The sequence below is a fragment of the Pristiophorus japonicus genome, chromosome 7 (assembly GCF_044704955.1).
Source record: "Pristiophorus japonicus isolate sPriJap1 chromosome 7, sPriJap1.hap1, whole genome shotgun sequence".
Lineage (NCBI taxonomy): Eukaryota > Metazoa > Chordata > Chondrichthyes > Pristiophoridae > Pristiophorus > Pristiophorus japonicus.
In genome coordinates, this window is record NC_091983.1 from 122,225,142 (window position 1) to 122,246,188 (window position 21,047).

General features: G+C 42.3%; 1 protein-coding gene across 1 annotated transcript in view; it reads left to right on the forward strand.

Moving 5' to 3' along the window:
* The window catches only part of LOC139266620 (triadin-like), a 563,562-nt gene that overhangs the window by 454,588 nt on the left and 87,927 nt on the right, over positions 1 to 21,047 (forward strand). Inside the window, exons 49-50 of the mRNA XM_070884212.1 lie at positions 238 to 270; positions 17,515 to 17,538. Coding sequence (XP_070740313.1) covers positions 238 to 270; positions 17,515 to 17,538 — 57 coding nt within the window. The remainder of the gene's footprint in view (positions 1 to 237; positions 271 to 17,514; positions 17,539 to 21,047) is intronic.

Genomic DNA, 21,047 nt, shown 5'->3' on the forward strand with positions numbered 1-21,047 from the left:
GGACATTATTGCTGAAACTACAGTATCTCCTTCTCAGGGCACAAGTGCATTACACTCATAACAGCACTTAATATGTCTGGGTCCACTTACCATCCATATCATAAATTGGCCTGACCTTGCTGAGTACTTTTCAATTAAATACATTGCTTAAATGGATCAAATGTATGTCAGTAGCCTTGCTTTGCAAGCCAGATTCTATGATGAATTTTACAATCATATTTACATTTTCTCTTTCAGCAAAGAAGTTGTTGGAGAGAAAAGAAAAATCAAGTAATTAAAGTGTTTATGCAATTGGTTTTCACAAAAAAATCTTCAGTTATGAATGAATACAGGGAAAGCAAAGTGGGACATGTTTGTATTTCAGGACTCTGAGACTTAATATTCAACCATCTAACAGTTTGCATCATTAGGACAGCCAGTACAGCTGTAGCTCTCTAGCTATAGTTGATGCCTGAAAAGTACTGGAGCTCTATAGATAAGATCAGAGTTAACTTGTATAGAAATCCACACAACAAAACTGCTTCACCAGGGACCTCAGATCGTAGGGCCCAAATTTGGCTCTCCGTTTTTTTTGGCGCACTTACGTGAGGTGCACCGACTTCCTGCGCTCAGAACGGCGCCGAAAAGATATCCCCGTATTCTGGTCCCTCTGGCCCCTCTCCCTAGGCTTGGCGCAGCATGGCGAGTCCATTAGGGGGCGGAGCTAGGGCCCTGCGCCTAAAAGAGTGCCAGCAGCTGTCCGCATGCGCAGTAGAGCAATTCGCTATTGCGCGGTAGCTCCTCCCATGATTGTGATGATGCGTGCCTGCAGCGTGGGACCCAATGCGTCCTGTCCCTATTCCGGGCCCAATGGTTTGCCGCACAGGCCGGCCGCTGTCTTCCCGTGCTGAGGGCTACAAGAAACAGGTTGGTGTGGGGAGACTTTTGAAGAGTTTTGATTGGGGGAAGGGGGTGGTAAGGAGGAGAGTTTCTTTAAATGATTCAGAAAAAGTCTCTGTCAATGGCACAATACAACTGGCTGTTAAGAGGTGAGAATGACCAGAGAAAACTTTCCTTAGGTTTGGTCTCTCAGTACCAGCAAATATCTGGTCATGGCTTTTGTTTTGGTAGTAATCATGACTTAGGTAATTTAAAAAAAAATCCCACCAATTCTTAGTGAACAACTGCATGGATGCCCGAAGAACATTGCATCAGCACCCACGGGTGCCTTATTGAGGAGTAACTGCTTGGGCACCCTCAGGTATCTTGTGCAAGTGACCATCGTTTATTCGTGTGTAAGCCCGAGCCTTGAAAATCGGAGAAAGGCAGGCTATGTGACCACGAGGGACATCACAGCCTGTTCCACTTTTCACCTGACCTCTACACATAGAACAGTTCCAGCAGGCTCAATGGATTGTGACCAGGAGCTGGAACCCCAGTTGATTTTCCGCTCCCTCACCCGATGACAACAAGGTCAGTTGTATTACTCCTATCATTGCACCACCCACGATCACTACCTCATGATCGTATGATGACACAAGATAACAACTTGCCTTAATATAGCCCTGCTAGCAAAATATTTGATTCATAAATGGTTTTATGAAACCCTTTGACTTCTGATATAAATGATATTAAAAAGTGCATATTTTATGAAGCTTTATATAGTGGAATGTGTAAATTATGCAAAAGTTACAGTACAAGATCTGTATTAGTTGTGAAGAAGTTTAGTGCTTTGCAAGGTCCTCGCTGCTTCCCTTCCCCCCCTATCTCTGGCTACCTGCGCTGATTTCTTAACTCTCAGCAAGGGTTTTCTGTGTAGCCACAAGTGGCCACATATACTGGCCTAAGTTAGTTTGAAGCAACTATTAGCTGTCCAAACTGGCTTAAATTGCCAAAACAGGCGTGGATGGCTGGTAATGACCCCTTTTGAAAAAAAAACGAAACTAAAAAAGATTCTAACTAGCTCACTTACACTGGCGCAAATTAAATGTGCAGCATGGGGATTTTTAAAATACTCCAGAAAAATCAAGTTGCTGCAAAAAAAGCGGAGCAACTCCTGGGCAAATTTGGGCCCTATATCTGGATCATTTTTACTTTCAGCCTGCAAAATGGATCATGCAAAATAAAAGAGCATATAAATTCCAAGGTGCTGCTAGGCTACCAGAAATGAGCTGTGGCAGAATTTTAACCTGCTGCTTTGACCCTCTCTACGCCCCTATCCCAAATCCTAATGAGGGAGCCATTTAAATAATTATGGGCCCTTGTGCCTGTAGTGGTGCAACAGGGACCCTGCAGAGACCTCAGAACGGCAGGGTACAGATCCAAGAGGGGATGTCAGAGATGGGCTCGACCCAAGTATAAAGCTGGGCCAGTTGCATTTATCCTTTCTTGCAGTATAGAAGGCACATTTTTATGTTTGATGTTTTAAAAAAATTGTCAAGGTAAGAAGCGCCACAGTTAGGGACATTTTTCTACTCTTTGTACCCAGCATCAACCTCAAATACTCCTAGATCAATTTGAGCTGATACAACAATGCATAGCTTTCTTAATCTAACCCCAAGCTCAAAAGAACACCCTCTATTATACCAGTGTGAGTGGCACTGTCAATTTTACATCAATTTGTACTGTTACGGACATACTGTGGTATGGAACCTCACCACTCACAACTGGGTTGAAACTTCCCAAAGTACTTTCACTTCGGGCTCGTGAAGCTGGCAGGGAGAGGTGTCTTTCATCCCAGGAGGCTGCTATAGATTTGAAAGACAATGTTCCAACTCAAGAGCCATCCAATCCGCTATTTGTAAAAACTTTCAACCTGAACATACTTTAGAGTCAACTCGAAGATATGAGACATTTCAATACTTATTTCCATTGTATAATAATATATAAGCTAGCCATAGAATATCAGCTGTAATAGGTGACCAACTGCAACTTATTTATTACCAAAATTATACTCATATCTTGGATGTTAATACTTTGGTGTGAATATCATCACACATCAATGACAGAGAGGGCTGGATGTCATATTCAAAAATGAGGATCAAAGTCAACAATCAATGGGTCCCAATGATGAATAAAGCTATCCATAATGTTTATAGAGTTTATTAGAAACATTCAATATCATAAATGATTTCAAGTCCATTATTTTTCTCAGAATTCATATAAAATTAAAAGAGGTAGTGGATGCATTGATTTGATTTTCCAGAATTCCCTAGATTCTGGAACAGTTCCTGCAGATTGGAAGGTCGTAAATTTTAACCCACTGTTCAAAAATGGATGGAAAGCACCAACAGGGAACTATAGGCCAGTTAACTTGACACCATTAGTAGAGAAGATACTACCATCTATTATTAGGGACGTGGTACGGGGCATTTAGAAAATCATATGATTAGGCAGAGTAATGCGATTTTATGAAAGGGAAATCGTGTTTGATAAATCCATTCGAGTTTTTTGAAGTTGTAACTTACAGGATAGATAAGGGGGGGACCAGTGGATGTAATATATTTGGATTTTCAGAAGGCAATTGATAAGGTGCCACACAAGTGGTTGTAATACAAGATCAGCATAGATTGAAGATTGGTTATTGAACAGAAAGCATGAATAAGCTGTACATTTTTAGGATAGTAGGGTGTAACGAGTGGAATGCCACAAGGATTAGTGCTTGGGTCTCAGCTATTTACAATCTATATCAATGATTTAGATGAGGGGACCGAATATAATATAATCCAGGTTTGCTGACGATACAAAGCTAGCTGGGAAAGTCAGGACTAACAATAGATTTTTGGAACGAAGGGGATCAAGGGATATGGGGATCAAGCGAGAAAGCTGGTGTTGAAGATCAGCCATGATATTATTGAATCCTGTCTACTCGTGCTCTTATTTTTTTTATGCTCTTATAACAGTTGTAGTCTATTTGAGATGAGCTCTCATGGTTTATGAAACAAATTAAAATAGTTCATTGTGATCATTCCTACATGATGGCCCCAAATATGCATTATCAGAAGAATATAAGAAATAGAAGCAGGAATAGGCCATTTGGCCCCTTGAGCCTGCCCCGCCATGTAATAAGATCATGGTTGATCTGATCTTGGGCTCAGCTCCACTTCCCTGCCTGCTCCCCATAACCTTTAACTCCCTTATCGCTCAAAAATCTGTCTATTCCACCCTAAATATATTCAATGACTCAGCCTCCACAGATCTTTGAGCCAAAGAATTCCACAGGTTTACAACTCTCTGAGTGAAGAAATTCCTCCTCATCTCAGTTTTAAATGGATGACCCTTAATTCTGAAACCATGCCCCCTAGTTCTAGATTCCCACATGAGGGGAAACATCCTCTCTGCATCTACTTTGTCGAACCCACTCAATACCTTATATGTTTCAATAAGATTACATCACATTCTTCTAAACTCAAATGAATATAGGCCCAACCTACTCGATCTTTCTTCATAAGTCAACCCTTTCATCTCAGGAATCAACCTAGTGAACCTTCTCTGAACTGTCTCCAATGCAAGCATATCCCTCCTTAAATAAGGAGATCAAAACTATATGCAATACTCTAGGTGTGGCCTCATCAATACCCTGTACAGTTGTAGCAGGATTTCTCTGCTTTTATATTCTATCCCCCTTGCAATAAAGGCCAACATTCCATCCGTCCTGATTACTTGCTGTACCTGCATACTGACTTTTTGTGTTTCATGCACAAGGACTCCCAGGTTCCTATGTACTGCAGTATTTTGCAATTTCTCTCTATTTAAATAATAATTAGCTTTTTTATTTTTCCTGCCAAAATGGATAACCTCACACTTTCTCACATTATACTTCATCTGCCAACTGTTTGCCCACTCACTTAGCCTGTCTATATCCCTTTGCAGATTTCTTGTGTCCTCCTCACAATTTGCTCTCCCACCCATCTTTGTATCATCAGCAAACTTGGCTACATTACACTCGGTCCCTTCATCCAAGTTATGAATATATATAGTGTAAATAATTGAGGCCCCAGCACTGATCCCTATGGCACCCCACTAGTTAATGTTTGTCAACCGGAAAATGATTCATTTATCCCGACTCTGTTTTCTGTTAGTTAACCAATCCTCCATTGATGCTAATATATTACCACCAAACCTATAAACTTTTATCTTGTGCAGTAACCTCTTATGTGGCACCTTATCGAATGCCTTCTGGAAATCCAAATACACCATATCCATTGGTTTCCCCTTATCCACCGTGCTTGTTACATCCTCAAAGAACTCCAGCAAGTTTATTAAACATGATTTCCCTTTCATAAAACCATTCTGACTCTGCTTGACTGTATTATGTTTTTCCAAATGTCCTGCTACTGCTTTCTTAGTAATGGACTCCAGCATTTTGCCAATGGCAGATGTTAGACTAACTGGTCTATAGTTTCCGGCTATCTGTCTCCCTCCTTTTTTAAATAGTGGCGTTACATATGTGGTTTTCCAATTTGCTGGGACCTCTCCAGAATCCAGGGAATTTTTGTAGATTACAACCAATGCATCCACTATCTCTGCAGCCATTTCTTTTAAAACCCTGGGATGCAAGCCATCAGGTCCAGGGGACTTGTCCACCTTTAGTTCCATTATTTTACTGAGTACTTTTCTTTAGTGATGGTGATTGTTTTAAGTTCCTCCCTCCCTATAGCCTTTTTATTATCCATTATTGGGATGCTTTTAGTGTTTTCTACCGTGAAGACCGATACAAATTATTTGTTTGAAGTCTCTGCCATTTCCCTGGTCCCCATTATTGTTTCCCCAGTCTCTTTCTCTCAGGGACCAATGTTTACTTTAGCTACTCGCTTCCTTTTTATATACCTGTAGAAACTCTTTCTACCTGTTTTATATTTTTTGCTAGTTTATTCTCATAATCTATCTTCACTCTCTTTATTTTTTTTTTGTCATCCTTTGCTGGTTTTTAAAAGTTTCCCAATCCTCTGGCCTCCCATTAATCTTGGCCACTTTGTATTCCATTGTTTTCAATTTGATACCGTCCTGTACTTCCTTAATTAGCCACGGATGGTTCTCCCTTCTCTTAAAATCTTTCCTTCTCAGTGGAATATATTTTTGTTGAGAGTTATGAAATATCTCCTCAAATGTCTGCCACTGCTTATTAATCATCTTACATTTTAATCTATTTTCCCAGTCCACTTTAGCCAACTCTGCCTTCATACCTTTGTAATGTCCTTTATTTAAGCTTAGGACATTAGTTTGAGATCCAACTTTCTCACCCTCAAACTGAATTTGAAATTCAACCATGCTATGATCACTCTTTCCTCGAGGATTTTTTACTAGGAGATCATTTATTAATCCTGTCTCATTACACAGTACTATATCTAAGATAGCTTGCTCCCTGGTTGGTTCCGCAACATACTGTTCAAGGAGACCATCCCGGATACACTCTATGAACTCTTCCTCAAGGCTTCCTCCAATCAATATGAAGATTAAAATCGCCCATGATTATTGCCGTACCTTTTTTACAAGCCTCAATTATTTCTTGATTGATACTCAGTCCAACAGTGTAGCTACTGTTATTGTGTGTATCGACTATGCCCACCAGTGACTTTTTCCCCTTATTAATTCTTATCTGGTCATTCAGTACTTCTGCTTTAACTTCAGTATGAGTATGCTGGAATGACCAGAATTGGGCAGCAAATGCCAAGCCTTGGCCGAAGTCTCCTCAATAAACTTTGGGGACGGAGCTTCCACCCACCACAAATAAGGACATCAACTTAGGGGAGGGTAAAGATGGAGGCAGGGAGTTCAAATGTTCTCATAACCTGGTCCTTCATTGGGACCCGGTGGATGGTTGACTGAGACAATCTCTTCAGACCAGGCATACCTCCTGACAGGGCTGAAAGTGGGGCCCATTAACGGCTCAAGGTTGGGATCAAGGCCTGGACCACGAAGAATATTTAAAAAAATATATTTTTTAGACAGCTCCCTTATAAATGGAGCTGCTAAGACAGCATTAAGTAGGGTGATCCAACTGCTCCCCACCCTGACTAAAACACCCCACTAGACTTTCCAGCATTTCTAATATGGCGTGCCCCCTAAACGAATCCCTCATTGCGTGGGTACCATCAATAGGATTCAGTGTTAAAAATTCAGGTCAACACTAGCCACTGTATGAAATCATGTCCCCTTAAGTACACGGATTTTCATAGCTTGTAATGGGCCACTCAGTCAACTAATTGCACGGATTTTTATGCCAGCAGCGCAATGTCTCTTGCAGACCAGACATTTCATACCATTGCTCAATAAATTCTCAGCCACTTAACTCTCACCTGGCTGGTGACAATCGATTCCTATTTGAACACATTGCAGAGACAGTTGCATTTTATTCAACATCTGCTTTTACATTCAACAAACGGCTCTGCTCTCCAGCTCCTTAAAGATGCGGAACTCATATCTTAAAGACAGGAGTAGATCTTAACTTTGTACGATAGTGCAAAATAGGTGATAGCAAGTAGGCAGCCTGTTTTACATCTTTCCTTCATTTTTATTTCCATTGAAGTAAAAAAAAGTCAATTGCATTTTGGGTTTTGTAAACAGGGGCATAGAGAAGACATATTGGGGAAGAAATTTGTGTTTTTAGCACCACACATTTAGTGCCATCTTGTGGCACTAAAACAATGGTTGATGTTCTACCGCCAGCTGCTAAACTCGATCGCCGAGGATCTCACCATCACAGACATCATAACCGTCCGTGAGTGTGCAATGCTCACTTGACGCCTGATCTCCCAACTCCATTTTGGCTATTGAACTTACTGACTAGAGTAAATAACGACCGGTTGAGGTGGCATGCGACAGCAGGAAGCCGGTTACAGTGATGCTATTTAAAGGGATCATCACCAATCATTCGCATCTGACAGGGTTTTGCAGTTTGAGTGACTATATGCTACTTCCTCCAACTGCAAGAGCTTTGTTTAGTCATTTCAAGGTTCTTTGAGTGTTCTGGTAAATATAAAGCTCCCTAATTATTTTTGAAATGCTAAAAGTCACAGGTACTGTAGTGGCAGTCAACCTCGCCCTCCAGGATCTATGGCGGAGGCAGTGTGAAAAATGGGAACTTGTGCGTACAGGAAAGAGGAGGGCCATCAGGGCTCTCAATAGGAGGTCTTGCCCTCCTTGGGTCTTCCGACATCCTTTCTACCTTCAATTAAGTGAGGAACACTATCAGCAGGTTCACCAAGGAGGTGGGCACAGAACTCTGCCATGTCCAGCAACTAGACCTCTAACCTCAGACCAGGGCTACTACAGCTCTCCCAGGTGACAGTCAAGCTCATCGTTGCCCTCAATTTCTTCACCAGTAGATCCTTCCAGTCTGCAGCAGAAGACAAAGCTAACATCTCACAGTTCGCCATCCATCGGTGCATCCGGGAGGTTACTGAGGTTCTCTACACCAGGAGAAGGGACTACATTGGTTTCCCGATCACCAGAGAGCATGCATGTAGCTTTGCCAGGATAGCGGGTTTCCCCATGGTGTTGGGTACAATTGTCTGCACCCAGGGGTCTTTGCGGGCACCGCATATCAATCCCGAGATCTTCTGTAACTGCTAAGGCTACCACTCACTTAATGTGCAGTTGGTGCATGACCACACACAGCGCATCCTCAATGCCAATGCCCGCTATGCTGGTGGCAGCCACAATGCCTTCATCCTGTGCCAGCACTATTCCCGACACCATGTCAAGCTTGCGGGTGGTTGCTCGGAGACAAGGGCCATCCGCTGTCCACCGAACTCACGACTCCTCTCCGCAACCACAACACTCTTATTCAGCACTCATATAATGAGAGCAATGCTGCTACCAGGAACATCATCAAACAGACCATCGGCCTACTGAAGCAACGGTTCTGCTGCCTTGACCGCTTGGGAGGAGCCTTCCAGTACTCAGCTGAGCGGGTGCCCAATTTCCTGGTGGTCTGCTGCATGCTCCACAAGGAGGAGGAGGAGGAGGAGCAACAGGAGGGAGGGTGGAGGCAGCGTGACAATCAGCCTTCTGGACCATCTGATCAGACTCTGATTCCCATCAATGACACCCCAGATCCCCATAGCCCACCACATCCCCATCACACCATCCCTGTCTCACGCCATATCACAGCGTTCTCCTGAGCACAAAGCTGGAAATACAGACACCACAAAAGATTCCAAACACAATTAATCACTTTATCAATAAACATCTCACATATATTACATCAATAACTAAACAACCGTATGCAATCCCTTAGTGCCTGTCGCTTGTGTGCCTTTTCCTGCTCTAGTGCTCGTATGCAATGCACCCCCAGTGGCTGCAGCACAGCTAGTGGAAGGCTGCTAAGTTTCAGTGGGGGACACTTCAGACGGCCTTGCTGGATGACATCGACCAGCTGTGGACCTAGAAGCCAGCTGTAGACTGCACCACCTTGGCATGGGTGGCAGCAGTTTGGGCTGGTTGGTTGAGGCAAGGGCAACGGCAAAGAGGCAGTGGTAGGAGTTGGTATACTGTCATCCTGAGAGAGGACAGTAGGTTCCTGCTCCAGACACACTGCCACTCCCCTGGGGAGGCGCCTCAGTATTCCTAGCAATCTTTTAGAGCACAGATTGCTGGTCTGCTGAGACACCGTGAAAGCCCTGGTCGATGGTGGGATGCCCAAGCACAATGACGGCCTTCAGAGCTTGGGTGGCATCATGCTGATTCTACAAAGAGCAGTCTGAGCTTGGATACCATCAAGCAGAGGCTGTATGAAAACAGTCTGAGATTCTGCTGAAGCACTAAGATATTGGATCGCTTCCACTTGTGCTGCAATGGAAGCTGTGACATCATTCATCATGCATACCATCACGTCTGGGTTGCCATAGTCTCTCTGGGAATGTACCATCATTTCCAGACTGGAAATTATGGGTTCCATGCTCTTCGCAAAGACCTGTGCAATGTTGGAGGTGGACTCCTCCATGCTCCTTGCCATTGCTGAGAGGCTCCCTGGCAGCCTTGCCATTGCACCTATCATTTCTGAGTGCATACCCATCACCCTTCTTCTGAAGGCCTCCCCATTAAGGTCCTTATCCGAGTCCTGTGCAGCAGAACTTGTGTATGAGCCTGCCCTCCGAGGTGCTGGTCCCTAAGCTACCCTTTCCCCCTGGCCTTGCTGCATCCCACTGGTGCTGGTGCCTCACCTTGTGCAGATCCCACTACTACATTAGCCTCTAAAAGCATAGTGCCAGGTGGTGTCTGCGAGTGACAGATGCAGTGACATGATGTCTTCTTCCTCCTCTTTTCCCCTCTCATGCTCATCAGTGCCTTCTGGGACAGACTGCTGAAAGCAGAAAGACAGAAGATTTGGGTTATGTTGAAGGAAAGGGGGCAGGAAGGCAGAAATATATGCATACAGCATGAGTAGCTTAAAAGTGAGAAAAGATTGTGGGATGTGAGAAGAAGGAGTATGAATGAACATACCGTTGTTTTCCCCAAGGAGGTCACGTTGCCAGTGGTCATGCTACCGATGACCTAGCGCCCAATCATCTCCAGCACTCTTGTTTACAACTGGCTCAGCTCTTCAATGTGGGCTTGGCCCCCACCTGTCAGCTCCTGCTCACATCTATTGTGAGCAACCTTGGCCTGCAAGAGAAAGGAAAGTGTGTGAGTGAGTGTGATACAATATGTTTGGGTGATGTACCTGCCATAGTTGAATAGCCGTCGTTGTGTGCAAGGTGTGAGATGCGGTTGTGAGTGTTGATGGGAAGATATTGTTGGTGGGAGAGTGTTGGGGGTGTGGTACATTGAGCAGTGTGTGAAGCTTGTGGTCGAAATGATGGTATAGCATTTGTTGAAGCCTTCACTCACCCTAACCACCCTTGTGAGGTCGTTAAACTTCCTCCTGCATTGTGTGCGAGTCCTGGGGAGCACAGTGCTGCCTATGACGTGGTGTGCCACCTCCCTCTGCATGGTCCAACAGACCTATGGCAAGGGCTTCCTGCCAGTTGCCAGGTACAGGAACGCACTCTCCAATGCAAAAACCAATGCCTCAAAATCTTCATTCAATAACCTCCCTGGATCTGCCATCAGGATTTGTAAATAAGTGCTCCTTCTCCTTGTCCTTTGTCTTAAGCTTGTTGGGGCAACTGTACACCCAACAATGCTGAGAATGAGGTGCTGCAGCATCAATGAACCTCCCCGTTAAGTAGTGGAAAAAGCCTGTGGGAATCGTTACTTGCGTTTAGACTGCCCCGGATATTGATCCAGCTTTTCAGTGTAACGCCAATGAGCTTGAGTTTTTTGACAAGAATCATGACTGCAATCATCTTAACGACAAGTGAGCATGAACTTTACGTGCATCCTAGACGATTTTCAGATGGCAATGCTTAACCTTGCGTTCTGGGGGGTAATTTCCCCCTTGGAGCGCAAAGGGGTTGGCGTGGGACGGTGAGGGGTTGGTGTGCATCGCGATGGCATCATCACTGGGTGTGTACCGGCCCGGGGCGCAAATCGCTGGGCGTGGTGCAAACTCCAAATCACCCCCAAAATCTCGGAGGCAATTCCGTCCCAGGCACTATCGCCGCCCGACCCTGGGCGAAAAGGAAATTGTGTCTCGTTCGCCCCTACCGGCAGTGCTAACAGGGAAGCAAAAAAGGGGCAATTTCGGCCCCAAGGTGTGTGCAATTTTGAACACTCCATTATAAATAGGACATTAAACCACAAAGGCTGAAAATCCATTGGCTCCACTCCACTGAGGAAAGTGTGGCCTAAGTACACCAACTTTCAGAAATGTTATCCCCCATCCCCATTACACAGGTCAGGCAATTTACACGGACATGGCAGGTGAATTGTGCTTGTAAGTGTACATCAGCGGCAGCCTCCCCAATGGATGCCACTTTTAACACAACACAAGAAACCCTGGAATGGCCTGAAAACATGTGCTGCAAACTGTTATGGTAATGTGCTCTGCCTGACAGAACTTTAAACACACTTCTGTTTAAAACTAGAGTTCTAATGGGTAGTACACTGCAAAATGAAGCTTGGTGTAGTGAAATTTCCACAGATCTGCCCCTAATTTCCCACAGTAACTTTGGTGAAGGTCGATGGAAACATCAGAGAATCAGCTGCTTACGCCATTTTTCTGGGGTTTCCGTGATCTTCCAGTGAAGTTACAGCAGGAAATTTGGAAGAGTACAGTCACAAAAATTCTACCTCCAGATTAAAAGGAAAAGTTCAATTGCGGAGACAAGACATAGTACACTACAATAATATCTTGGTCAACTAACAAAGATTTCTTAGTCAAAAAAAACGATGACGATAAATGACTGGAACTCCTGGCATAGATCGTCACTAACCAGCGGTGTATATTAGGGATTTGAGCATAAGGTCCACTAAGCTCCGCACCCTAATTTCTGATAGATACACCTGGCATTAGAAGCTCTATGCTAGGCGTGCAAATCTGTAAAACTTTCATTGAATGGCAGAGCAGGCTTGAGTGGCCGAATGGCCTACTCCTGCTCCTAATTCTTGTGTTCACGACCACTGGACGTCTCAAGCTTTATATAGCCAATGAAATACTTTTTGAAGTGTAGTCACTACCGTAATGTGGGAAATGCAGGTGCCAATTTGCACACAGCAAGCTCCCACAAACAGCAATGTGATAATGAGCAGATAATCTGTCTTACTGAGGTTGATTGAGGGATAAATATTGGCCAGGACACCAGGGATAATACCCTGCTCTTCGAAAATTGCTATTGGATCTTTTAAGTCCAGCTGAGAGAGCAGATGGGGCCTCGGTTTAACATCTCATCCGAAAGACGGCACCTCCAATAGTGCTGCACTCCCTCAGCACTGCACTGGATTGTCAGCCTAGACTTATGTGCTCAAGTCCCTGGATTGGGTCTTGAAGCCACAACCTTCTGAGTCAGAGGCGAGTGTGCTACAGAGGGAGTCAAGAGTTATGGGGAGAGGGCAGGGAAGTGGAGTTGAGGCTAGGATCAGATCAGCCATGATCTTATTGAATGGCAGAGCAGACTCGAGGGGCCAAATAACCTACTCCTGCTCCTATTTCTTATGTTATGTTCTACCCACTGAGCCACAGTTAACACATAAATACACAAACCTGTTTCAGTGGCAAAAACAATGTACTTTTCAGCAAAATTCACTGTATCTGTTATTCAGACCTTTCATAACTGAAGAGAAAATGGTGCTTGTTACTGCATTCAGTGTGTTAATGGTGTGGGATTTTGGTTCACCCAGCAGTGTGAGGGTTGGAGAAGCCTTGAAAAGCTTCATTCGTGTGCTTGAGAAAGATGGTCTTCAGCAGCATGCGCATATTATTTCTGTAACTGTTTACTATTTGTAGAGGCATTTAACAACAATTCCACATTAAAAGTAAAATTAATATTCCTTTTCCTCACAGAGATATTTGTACACTAATAATATTGCATCCTTCAACCCACTTGAAACCAAGGAGTTCTTGCATCTTATAACATCATTATTTTATTTTCATTTTGAATGACTGTTCAGTTTCTCCAGTTGATTATGATTCTGTGTCAGTTGACATCATGTCTGTCGTCACATTTGCACTATTCATTTGGGAAGTTAACCCGATTTAATTGGATAGCTGCATTTGCATTTGTTCACTCTGCACAATGTCTGCTTCTTGATTAAGCTTAAAACATTCATTGACAAATAATATGACTCAAATTAAACATTTAAAAAAAAATTGAATTATAAAACTGTAAACCTGTGACCAAATTTAAAGGTGTATATTTGGTTATATATTGAAATGTGCTTTTTAAATGAGAGTATAATATAATGCCATCCTCCGTGAGGGCAATTTATTTATAAATACATTATTAGAGTTAGTCTTCAGCATCTCTTTCCAGCTGTTCCCACATTCCAGGTCAGCTTCTGTGACATGCACATTATCAGAGCAGTCATAGTACATGGGAAATTGGGGCAGGCTGAACGTTGACAACATGTTTTAATTGGGAAGAAAATTATTTTACTTGAAACGAATTTGTTGTACAGCTATGTATTTAAATAGTAAATCATTGGTTCAAACAATCAGAATATCAGAGAATTTAACACCAACATCACTGATTAAAGCATACATCATCTTTAAACTGTATAAAAGGATTATGATCTATTATTTGGTATTATTTCCAGAAAGCATTGCTAAACCTAGCCAAAATATTGGGGTAGATTTTCAACTTGTGGCTCAGGTGTGTTAGCAATCAACATCTTACCTACTCTGGTTCACAACATCATGGTTCGAGTAAGCATGTGACATTTCGTAGTGTAGTATACAGAACAGACTTTATTGATGCACAGTACAGGTAATCAGCCTAACTGTATACAGAGAGTGACTTTTCAGTTTCTCTCGAGCCCTCCAAAGAAATGCTGAAAACCATGCTCCTTTATACACAATACTATTTTGCCTGCATCGAAGGTAAATTTCAGAGAAAAGACCTCATGATGTATCTATTCCTGAATGCTTTGAAGACAGACCATTCATGTAAACATTTGTAGTTGTTTATTCCAAAGCAACTTCCCCTAAACAAGACTTCCTGGCGTGACAGTTATCAACATCTTTGAAGAATAGGCTTTATCAACCATCATCTTTCTATACTATAGCTAATGGATACCTCTACCTATGTTTATTACCCTAAAGTTACACATTAATCACTTATGGCTGACATCATTACTGTCATGTCTCTCCTCACAGCCACTTTTATACCGAGCCCGATTTTTTTATTCTATGTAGTTTGTGGTGTCCTAAGTTTGGGGCAAAGTCTCAATTAAAAATACAGAAAGTTCTATCAGAGATCCTTTCCTTTCTATTACAGTCAGCGCTTGTTTGCCATTATTTCATATCAGAAGACAAGCTATGCAGTCCTCTCCTGACTTTTCTAAGTCATCCTGTTTATATTGGAGAGTCTGTTGCTCCATGAAATGAAGAAGTTCAACTGTTAACCTTTAATTCCCCAAGATGTCCAACATACATCTCTTCAGCATGTCCAACAGGGGTGTAAAAATGGCATTGCAGAGTGGCCACCCATTATAGAAACTGCCTCAATTTAATTTCCAATGAAATCAATAGAAATGAAAATGTATGGTTTCTATAACAGGCAGCCAATCTACAATGCTGGGCTTCCAGCTGGCCAGTAACTTGTATGGAGATCAAATGGTATAGAATATGAAATAATGGCAAACAAGCGCTGACTGTAATAGAAAGGAAAGGATCTCTGATAGAACTTTCTGTATTTCTAATTGAGACTTTGCCCCAAACTTAGGACACCACAAACTACATAGAATAAAAAAATCGGGCTCGGTATAAAAGTGGCTGCCCATTCGTTATGGTGTAGACCCCTAAAGTGTCCCAATTCAAATTTCTACTTTAGAATGATTGAAGATTTTGCAGCAAACTTGCTTTTAAAGGAGCAACATTCGCATGCAAAATGACTTATTTTGTCATAAATTATAATAATAATGTACAATATTGAGATCCTGTATAAATAAAATTAAAGTTGAGAACCAATTCTAAAAGCAATTTGGAATATGGTGTGCAAAATTGAATATTTTACATTTGAAAGAAAATTGATGCATTAGAGACAGTCCAGGGAAAAAGGACAAGGATAATTTTGGAACTTGGGGCTTTAAATTATGAAGGGCTGAGTTTATTTTCACCACAAAAAAGAAGATTCAGAAGAAATAAGATGTCTGAAAAAAATATATAATGTAGATACAAGAAGATTATTTAACTTGATTGACAAAGACTGAGAAGATCTGAAATTCGAAATCATGAAGCAAGATTTGAGATTAGATAGAATTTATTTTTCCCATACAGCAGTGGCTATGTGTTATAGACTCTGACCTATGATAATCAATAATGTATTGATTAACAGTTTTAAAGGAAGTGCTTCATGACTATGTGGTTAGAAACAGAAAGGAGGTTAACAAGATTGAGAGCAGATAGAGATGAACAAGCGCTGTGTACAAGATATTAGGGCAGGTTTGTCCGCCCCAAATTTTTGCCCTGGCTTTGGGTGGGGTTCATCAGTCTAGCTCTGGGAAACCTTGAATTTCCTGTTCCAGGGACAACCATAAAGCAGCTGACATGGCAAGGGCCTTCCCCCAGCAACAGGAACAAGAAGATTGGGGTAGCTGTATCTCTGGCCGCAGTGATTTCCATTGGCAGCAACAAGGTCCCCCAGTTCCAATATAAAATTCTAGAGGGAGTAAAAAAATGGCATCCAATCCTCGTTTAACCTGCTCCAAGACCGCCCCCCCCACCCCCACCAGACCCTCCAGTTAGCAAGATTTCTGGAGAAACCATTGCAGCATATTCTTCAGATGCACCTACTAGCAATTGCAACACAGAACTAGGCAGGAAGCTAGGTCTGCCCCACCTGCCTCAACTGTATTGGTGTGGCAGGCACAAACCAGGCTCTGCTCCATTTCCAGGAAAGTCCAAGAAATCTCTGGGCAGCGTTAAAGGGAAAGAGACATGGCAATTCGCATCTCCATTCCTTTTTCCTGACCTTTGTGCCTGAAGAACTGAGCATTCCCAGGGGCAAGGGGCAGAAAAATTGGTCCTATTTTTAGTTGCTAAGGCCCATGAAAATGTCACAACAAAGATGGTACAAATTAAGGATGAATAATGTAGAGGGAAGAGAGGTATTCTGAATTTTCATTTGGTTTGCCTTTTTGGTGGTAGTAGTGATGGTTGTTATGATAGTGAAGACTTTGCAGAGCCAGCCATAGAAAGGTAAATGAGCTGAGTGGAGTCTGACTGAGTGAATTAAACATGTTATGGAAAAGGCACATGGATGAGCCAAATCTCCTCTAATCCATGTCTTATTATATCCGTATATACAATGCGGAGCCACGTTCAAATATTCAAAAATAATAAAATATTGTGGGTTAAGAATAAATATTGGTAGAACAAAAAGGTATATTATATTACAGCATGTGGGTTGAAATATGGTTTAAACTAAAAGGTTGTACAGAACCCTTCCATAATATCACCTCATATGTACACTGTAAGAACTAATTTCTCATAATTGGCTATAATAGCTGCTGTAGAACAATCTTTCTCAGAATGGCAAGTGTGCTGGAATTATGGCACATGCTGATGCTGGTGGGTGCAAGATGTGAAGCTTAACTAAAATTTCCCACAAACAGTGACAAAAGACCTTGCCTATTGCTTCTATTAAACTGGTAGCTGTTTTAACAAATGCATTTTAAATAATTACTACAATATCTGGCCTAGCGTGATATAGTATTTTGCGCTAGTAACTTATAATGGCAACATCTATTCAAAACGAAAGTGTCCTCAAGCACTAATACTACACTGCCTGGGAATGAAAGGAAAAAATAATGTTTTGCTAAGCACAAGGATCAGCCCATTAGAAAAATTGTGTTAAAGTTAAGTATTTCAGATGTAAAAGCGAACATGGGACCTGCTTAACCATGCATTACTTGGGAAACAAATTCCTGGTTGTGCATTACCTATATCATATTCATATTACTGAAATAATTTGTATCTGTCTTATTTTGCAGAGACACCTGCTGTTCCTGAACCAGGTAATAAAACTTTGTTTGCTAACAATTGTATTTTCTATATATATTGTAAGGAGTTTGAACATTAAGTACGAACATTAGTGAGGGTTCAGAGCAAATATCCCACAAAGAAACATAGAAACATAGAAAATAGGGCAGGAGTAGGCCATTCGGCCCTTCGAGTCGGCACCACCTTTCAATTTGATCATGGCTGATCATTCACCTCAGTAACTCTTTCCTGCTTTCTCTCCATACCCCTTGATCCCTTTAGCCGTAAGGGCCATATCTAACTCCCTCTTGAATATATCTAACGAACTGGCATCAACAACTCTCTGTGGAAGAGAATTCCACAGGTTAACAACTCTCTGAGTGAAGACGTTTCTCCTCATCTTGGTCCTAAATGGCTTACCCCTTATCCTTAGACTGTGACCCCTGGTTCTGGACTCCCCCAACATCGGGAACATTCTTCCTGCATCTAACCTGTCCAGTCCCGTCAGAATTTTATATGTTTCTATGAGATCCCCTCTCATTCTTCTAAACTCCAGTGAATACAGGCCCAGTCGATCCAATCTCTTCTCATATGTCAGTCCTGCCATCCCAGGAATCAGCCTGGTCAACCTTTGCTGCACTCTCTCAATAGCAAAACGTCCTTCCTCAGATTAGGAGAACAAAACTGAACACAATATTCCAGGTGAGGCTTCACCAAGGCCCTGTACAGCTGCAGCAAGACCTCCCTACTCCTATACTCAAATCCCTTAGCTATGAAGGCCAACATGCCATTTGCCTTCTTCACCGCCTGCTGCACCTGATGTACCATGACACCCAGGTCTCGTTGCACCTCCCCTTTTCCTCATCTGTCACCATTCAGATAATATTCTGCCTTCATGCTTTTGCCACAAAAGTAGATAACCTCACATTTATCCACATAATGCTGCATCTGCCATGCATTTGCCCACTCACCTAACCTGTCCAAGTCACCCTGCAGCCTCTTAGCATCCTCCTCACAGCTCACACTGCCACCCAGCTTAGTGTCATCTGCAAACTTGGAGATATTACTTTCAATTCTTTCATCTAAATCATTGATGTATATTGTAAGTAGCTGGGGTCCCAGCATTGAGCCCTGCAGCACCCCACTAGTCATTGCCTGCCATTCTGTAAAGGACCCGTTTATCCCTACTCTCTGCTTCCTGTCTGTCAACCAATTCTCTATCTACGTCAATACATTACCCCCAATACCATGTGCTTTAATTTTGCACACCAATCTCTTATGTGGGACCTCGTCAAAAGCCTTTTGAAAATCCAAATACACCACATCCACTGGTTCTCCCATGTCCACTCTACTCGTTACATCCTCAAAAAATTCTCGAAGATTTGTCAAACATGATTTCCCTTTCATAAATCCATGCTGACTTGGACCGAGCCTGTCACTGCTTTTCCAATGCGCTGCTATTACATCTTTAATAATTGATGTCAGGCTAACCGGTCTATAATTACCCGTTTTCTCTCTTCCTCCTTTTTTAAAAAGTGGTGTTACATTAGCTACCCTCCAGTCCATAGGAACTGGTCCAGAGTTGATAGACTGTTGGAAAATGATCACCAATGCATCCACTATTTCTCGGGCCACTTCTTTAAGTACTCTGGGATGCAGACTATCAGGCCCTGGGGATTTATCGGCCTTCAATCCCATCAATTTCCCTTACACAATTTCCTGACTAATAAGGATTTCCTTCAATTCCTCCTTCTCGCTAGACACTCGGTCCCCTAATATTTCCCGAATGTTATTTGTGTCTTCCTTCATGAAGACAGAACCAAAGTATTTGTTCAATTGGTCTGCCATTTCTTTGTTCCCCATAATAAATTCACCTGATTCTGACTGCAAGGGACCTACATTTGTCTTCATGAATCTTTTTCTATTTACATATGTATAGAAGCTTTTGCAGTCAGTTTTTATGTTCCCAGCAAGCTTCCTCACATACTCTATTTCCCCCCTCCTAATTAAACCCTTTGTCCTCCTCTGATGAATTCTAAATTTCTCCTAGAGCTCCCCTGGATGTCGGGGTAGGATAAGGAAAAAAAGGGAAGCTTTTGTCAGATATCGAGAACTAAATACTGCAGAAAGTCTAGAGAAGTATAGAAAGTGGGGGGTGAAATTACAAAGAAAATTAAGAAAGCAAAGAGAGGGCATGAAAAAATATTGGCAAGGAAAAACAAAAGATGTTTTATAAATATATAAAGAGCAAGACGAGAACTAAAGAAAGAGTAGGGCCTATTAAGGCCTGTATGAGAAGGCGGAAGATGTAGGTATGGTTCTTAATGATTACTTTGTGTCTGTCTTCACAAAAGAGAGGAACGATGCAGACATTGTAGTTAAGGAGGAGGAGTGAGAAATATTAGATGAGATAAACATCGTGAGAGAGGAAATATTAAGGGGTTTAGCATCTTTGAAAGCAGGTAAATCACCAGGCCCGGATGAAATGTATCCCAGGCTGTTAAGAGAAGCAAAGGAGGAAATAGCGGAGGCTCTGACCATCATTTTCTAATCATCTCTAGCTACAGGTGTGGTTCCAGAGGACTGGAAGACTGCTAACGTTGTACCATTGGTTAAAAGGGGAGAAATGGATAGACCGAGTAATTACAGGCCAGTCTGCCTAACCTCGATGGTGGACAAATTATTGGAAAAAATTCTGAAGCACAGTATTAATCGCGATTTAGAAAGGCATGGATTAATCAAGTACAGTCAGCATGGATTTGTCAAGGGAAGGTTGTGTCTGACTAACAAAAATTGGCCTTGTGGTTATTGGTGAGGAAAAAAGCTGTAGATGGCAAGAAGATATCAATGGACCAGTCAGTTGGATAGAAAAGTGGCAAATGGAATTCAATCTGGAGAAGTGTGAGTTAATGCATTTGGGGAGGGCTAACAAGGCAAGGGAATACACAATAAATGGTAGGATACTGAGAAGTGTAGAGGAACAAAGGGATTTTCGAGTGCATGTCCACAGACCCCTAAAGGTAGTAGGACAGGTAGATAAGGTGATTAAGAAGGCATATGGGATACTTTCTGTTATTAGCCGAAGCATAGAATATAAGAACAGGGAGGGACATGCTTGAACTATATAAAACACTAGCTAGGCCACAGCAAGAGCACTGCGTGCAGTTCTGGTCACCACATTATGAAAAAAATGTGACTGTACTGGAGAGGGTACAGAGGAGATTTAATAGCATGTTACCAGGACTGGAGAATTTTATCTATTAGGAAAGATTGGATAGGCTGGGTTTTTTTCTTTGGAACAGAGGAGGCTGATGGGAGACTTAATTGAGGGGTATAAAATTATGAGGAGACTGGATAGAGTGGATAGGAAGGTCCTATTTCCATTAGCAGAGTAGTCAATAACTTGGGAGTATAGATTTAAAGTAATTGTTGGCAGGATTCGAGGGGAGTTGAGGAGAACTTTTTTCACCCATAGGGTGGTGGGGGTCTGGAACTCACTGTCTGAAAGAATGTTAGAGGCAGAAACCCTTGTCGCATTTGAAAA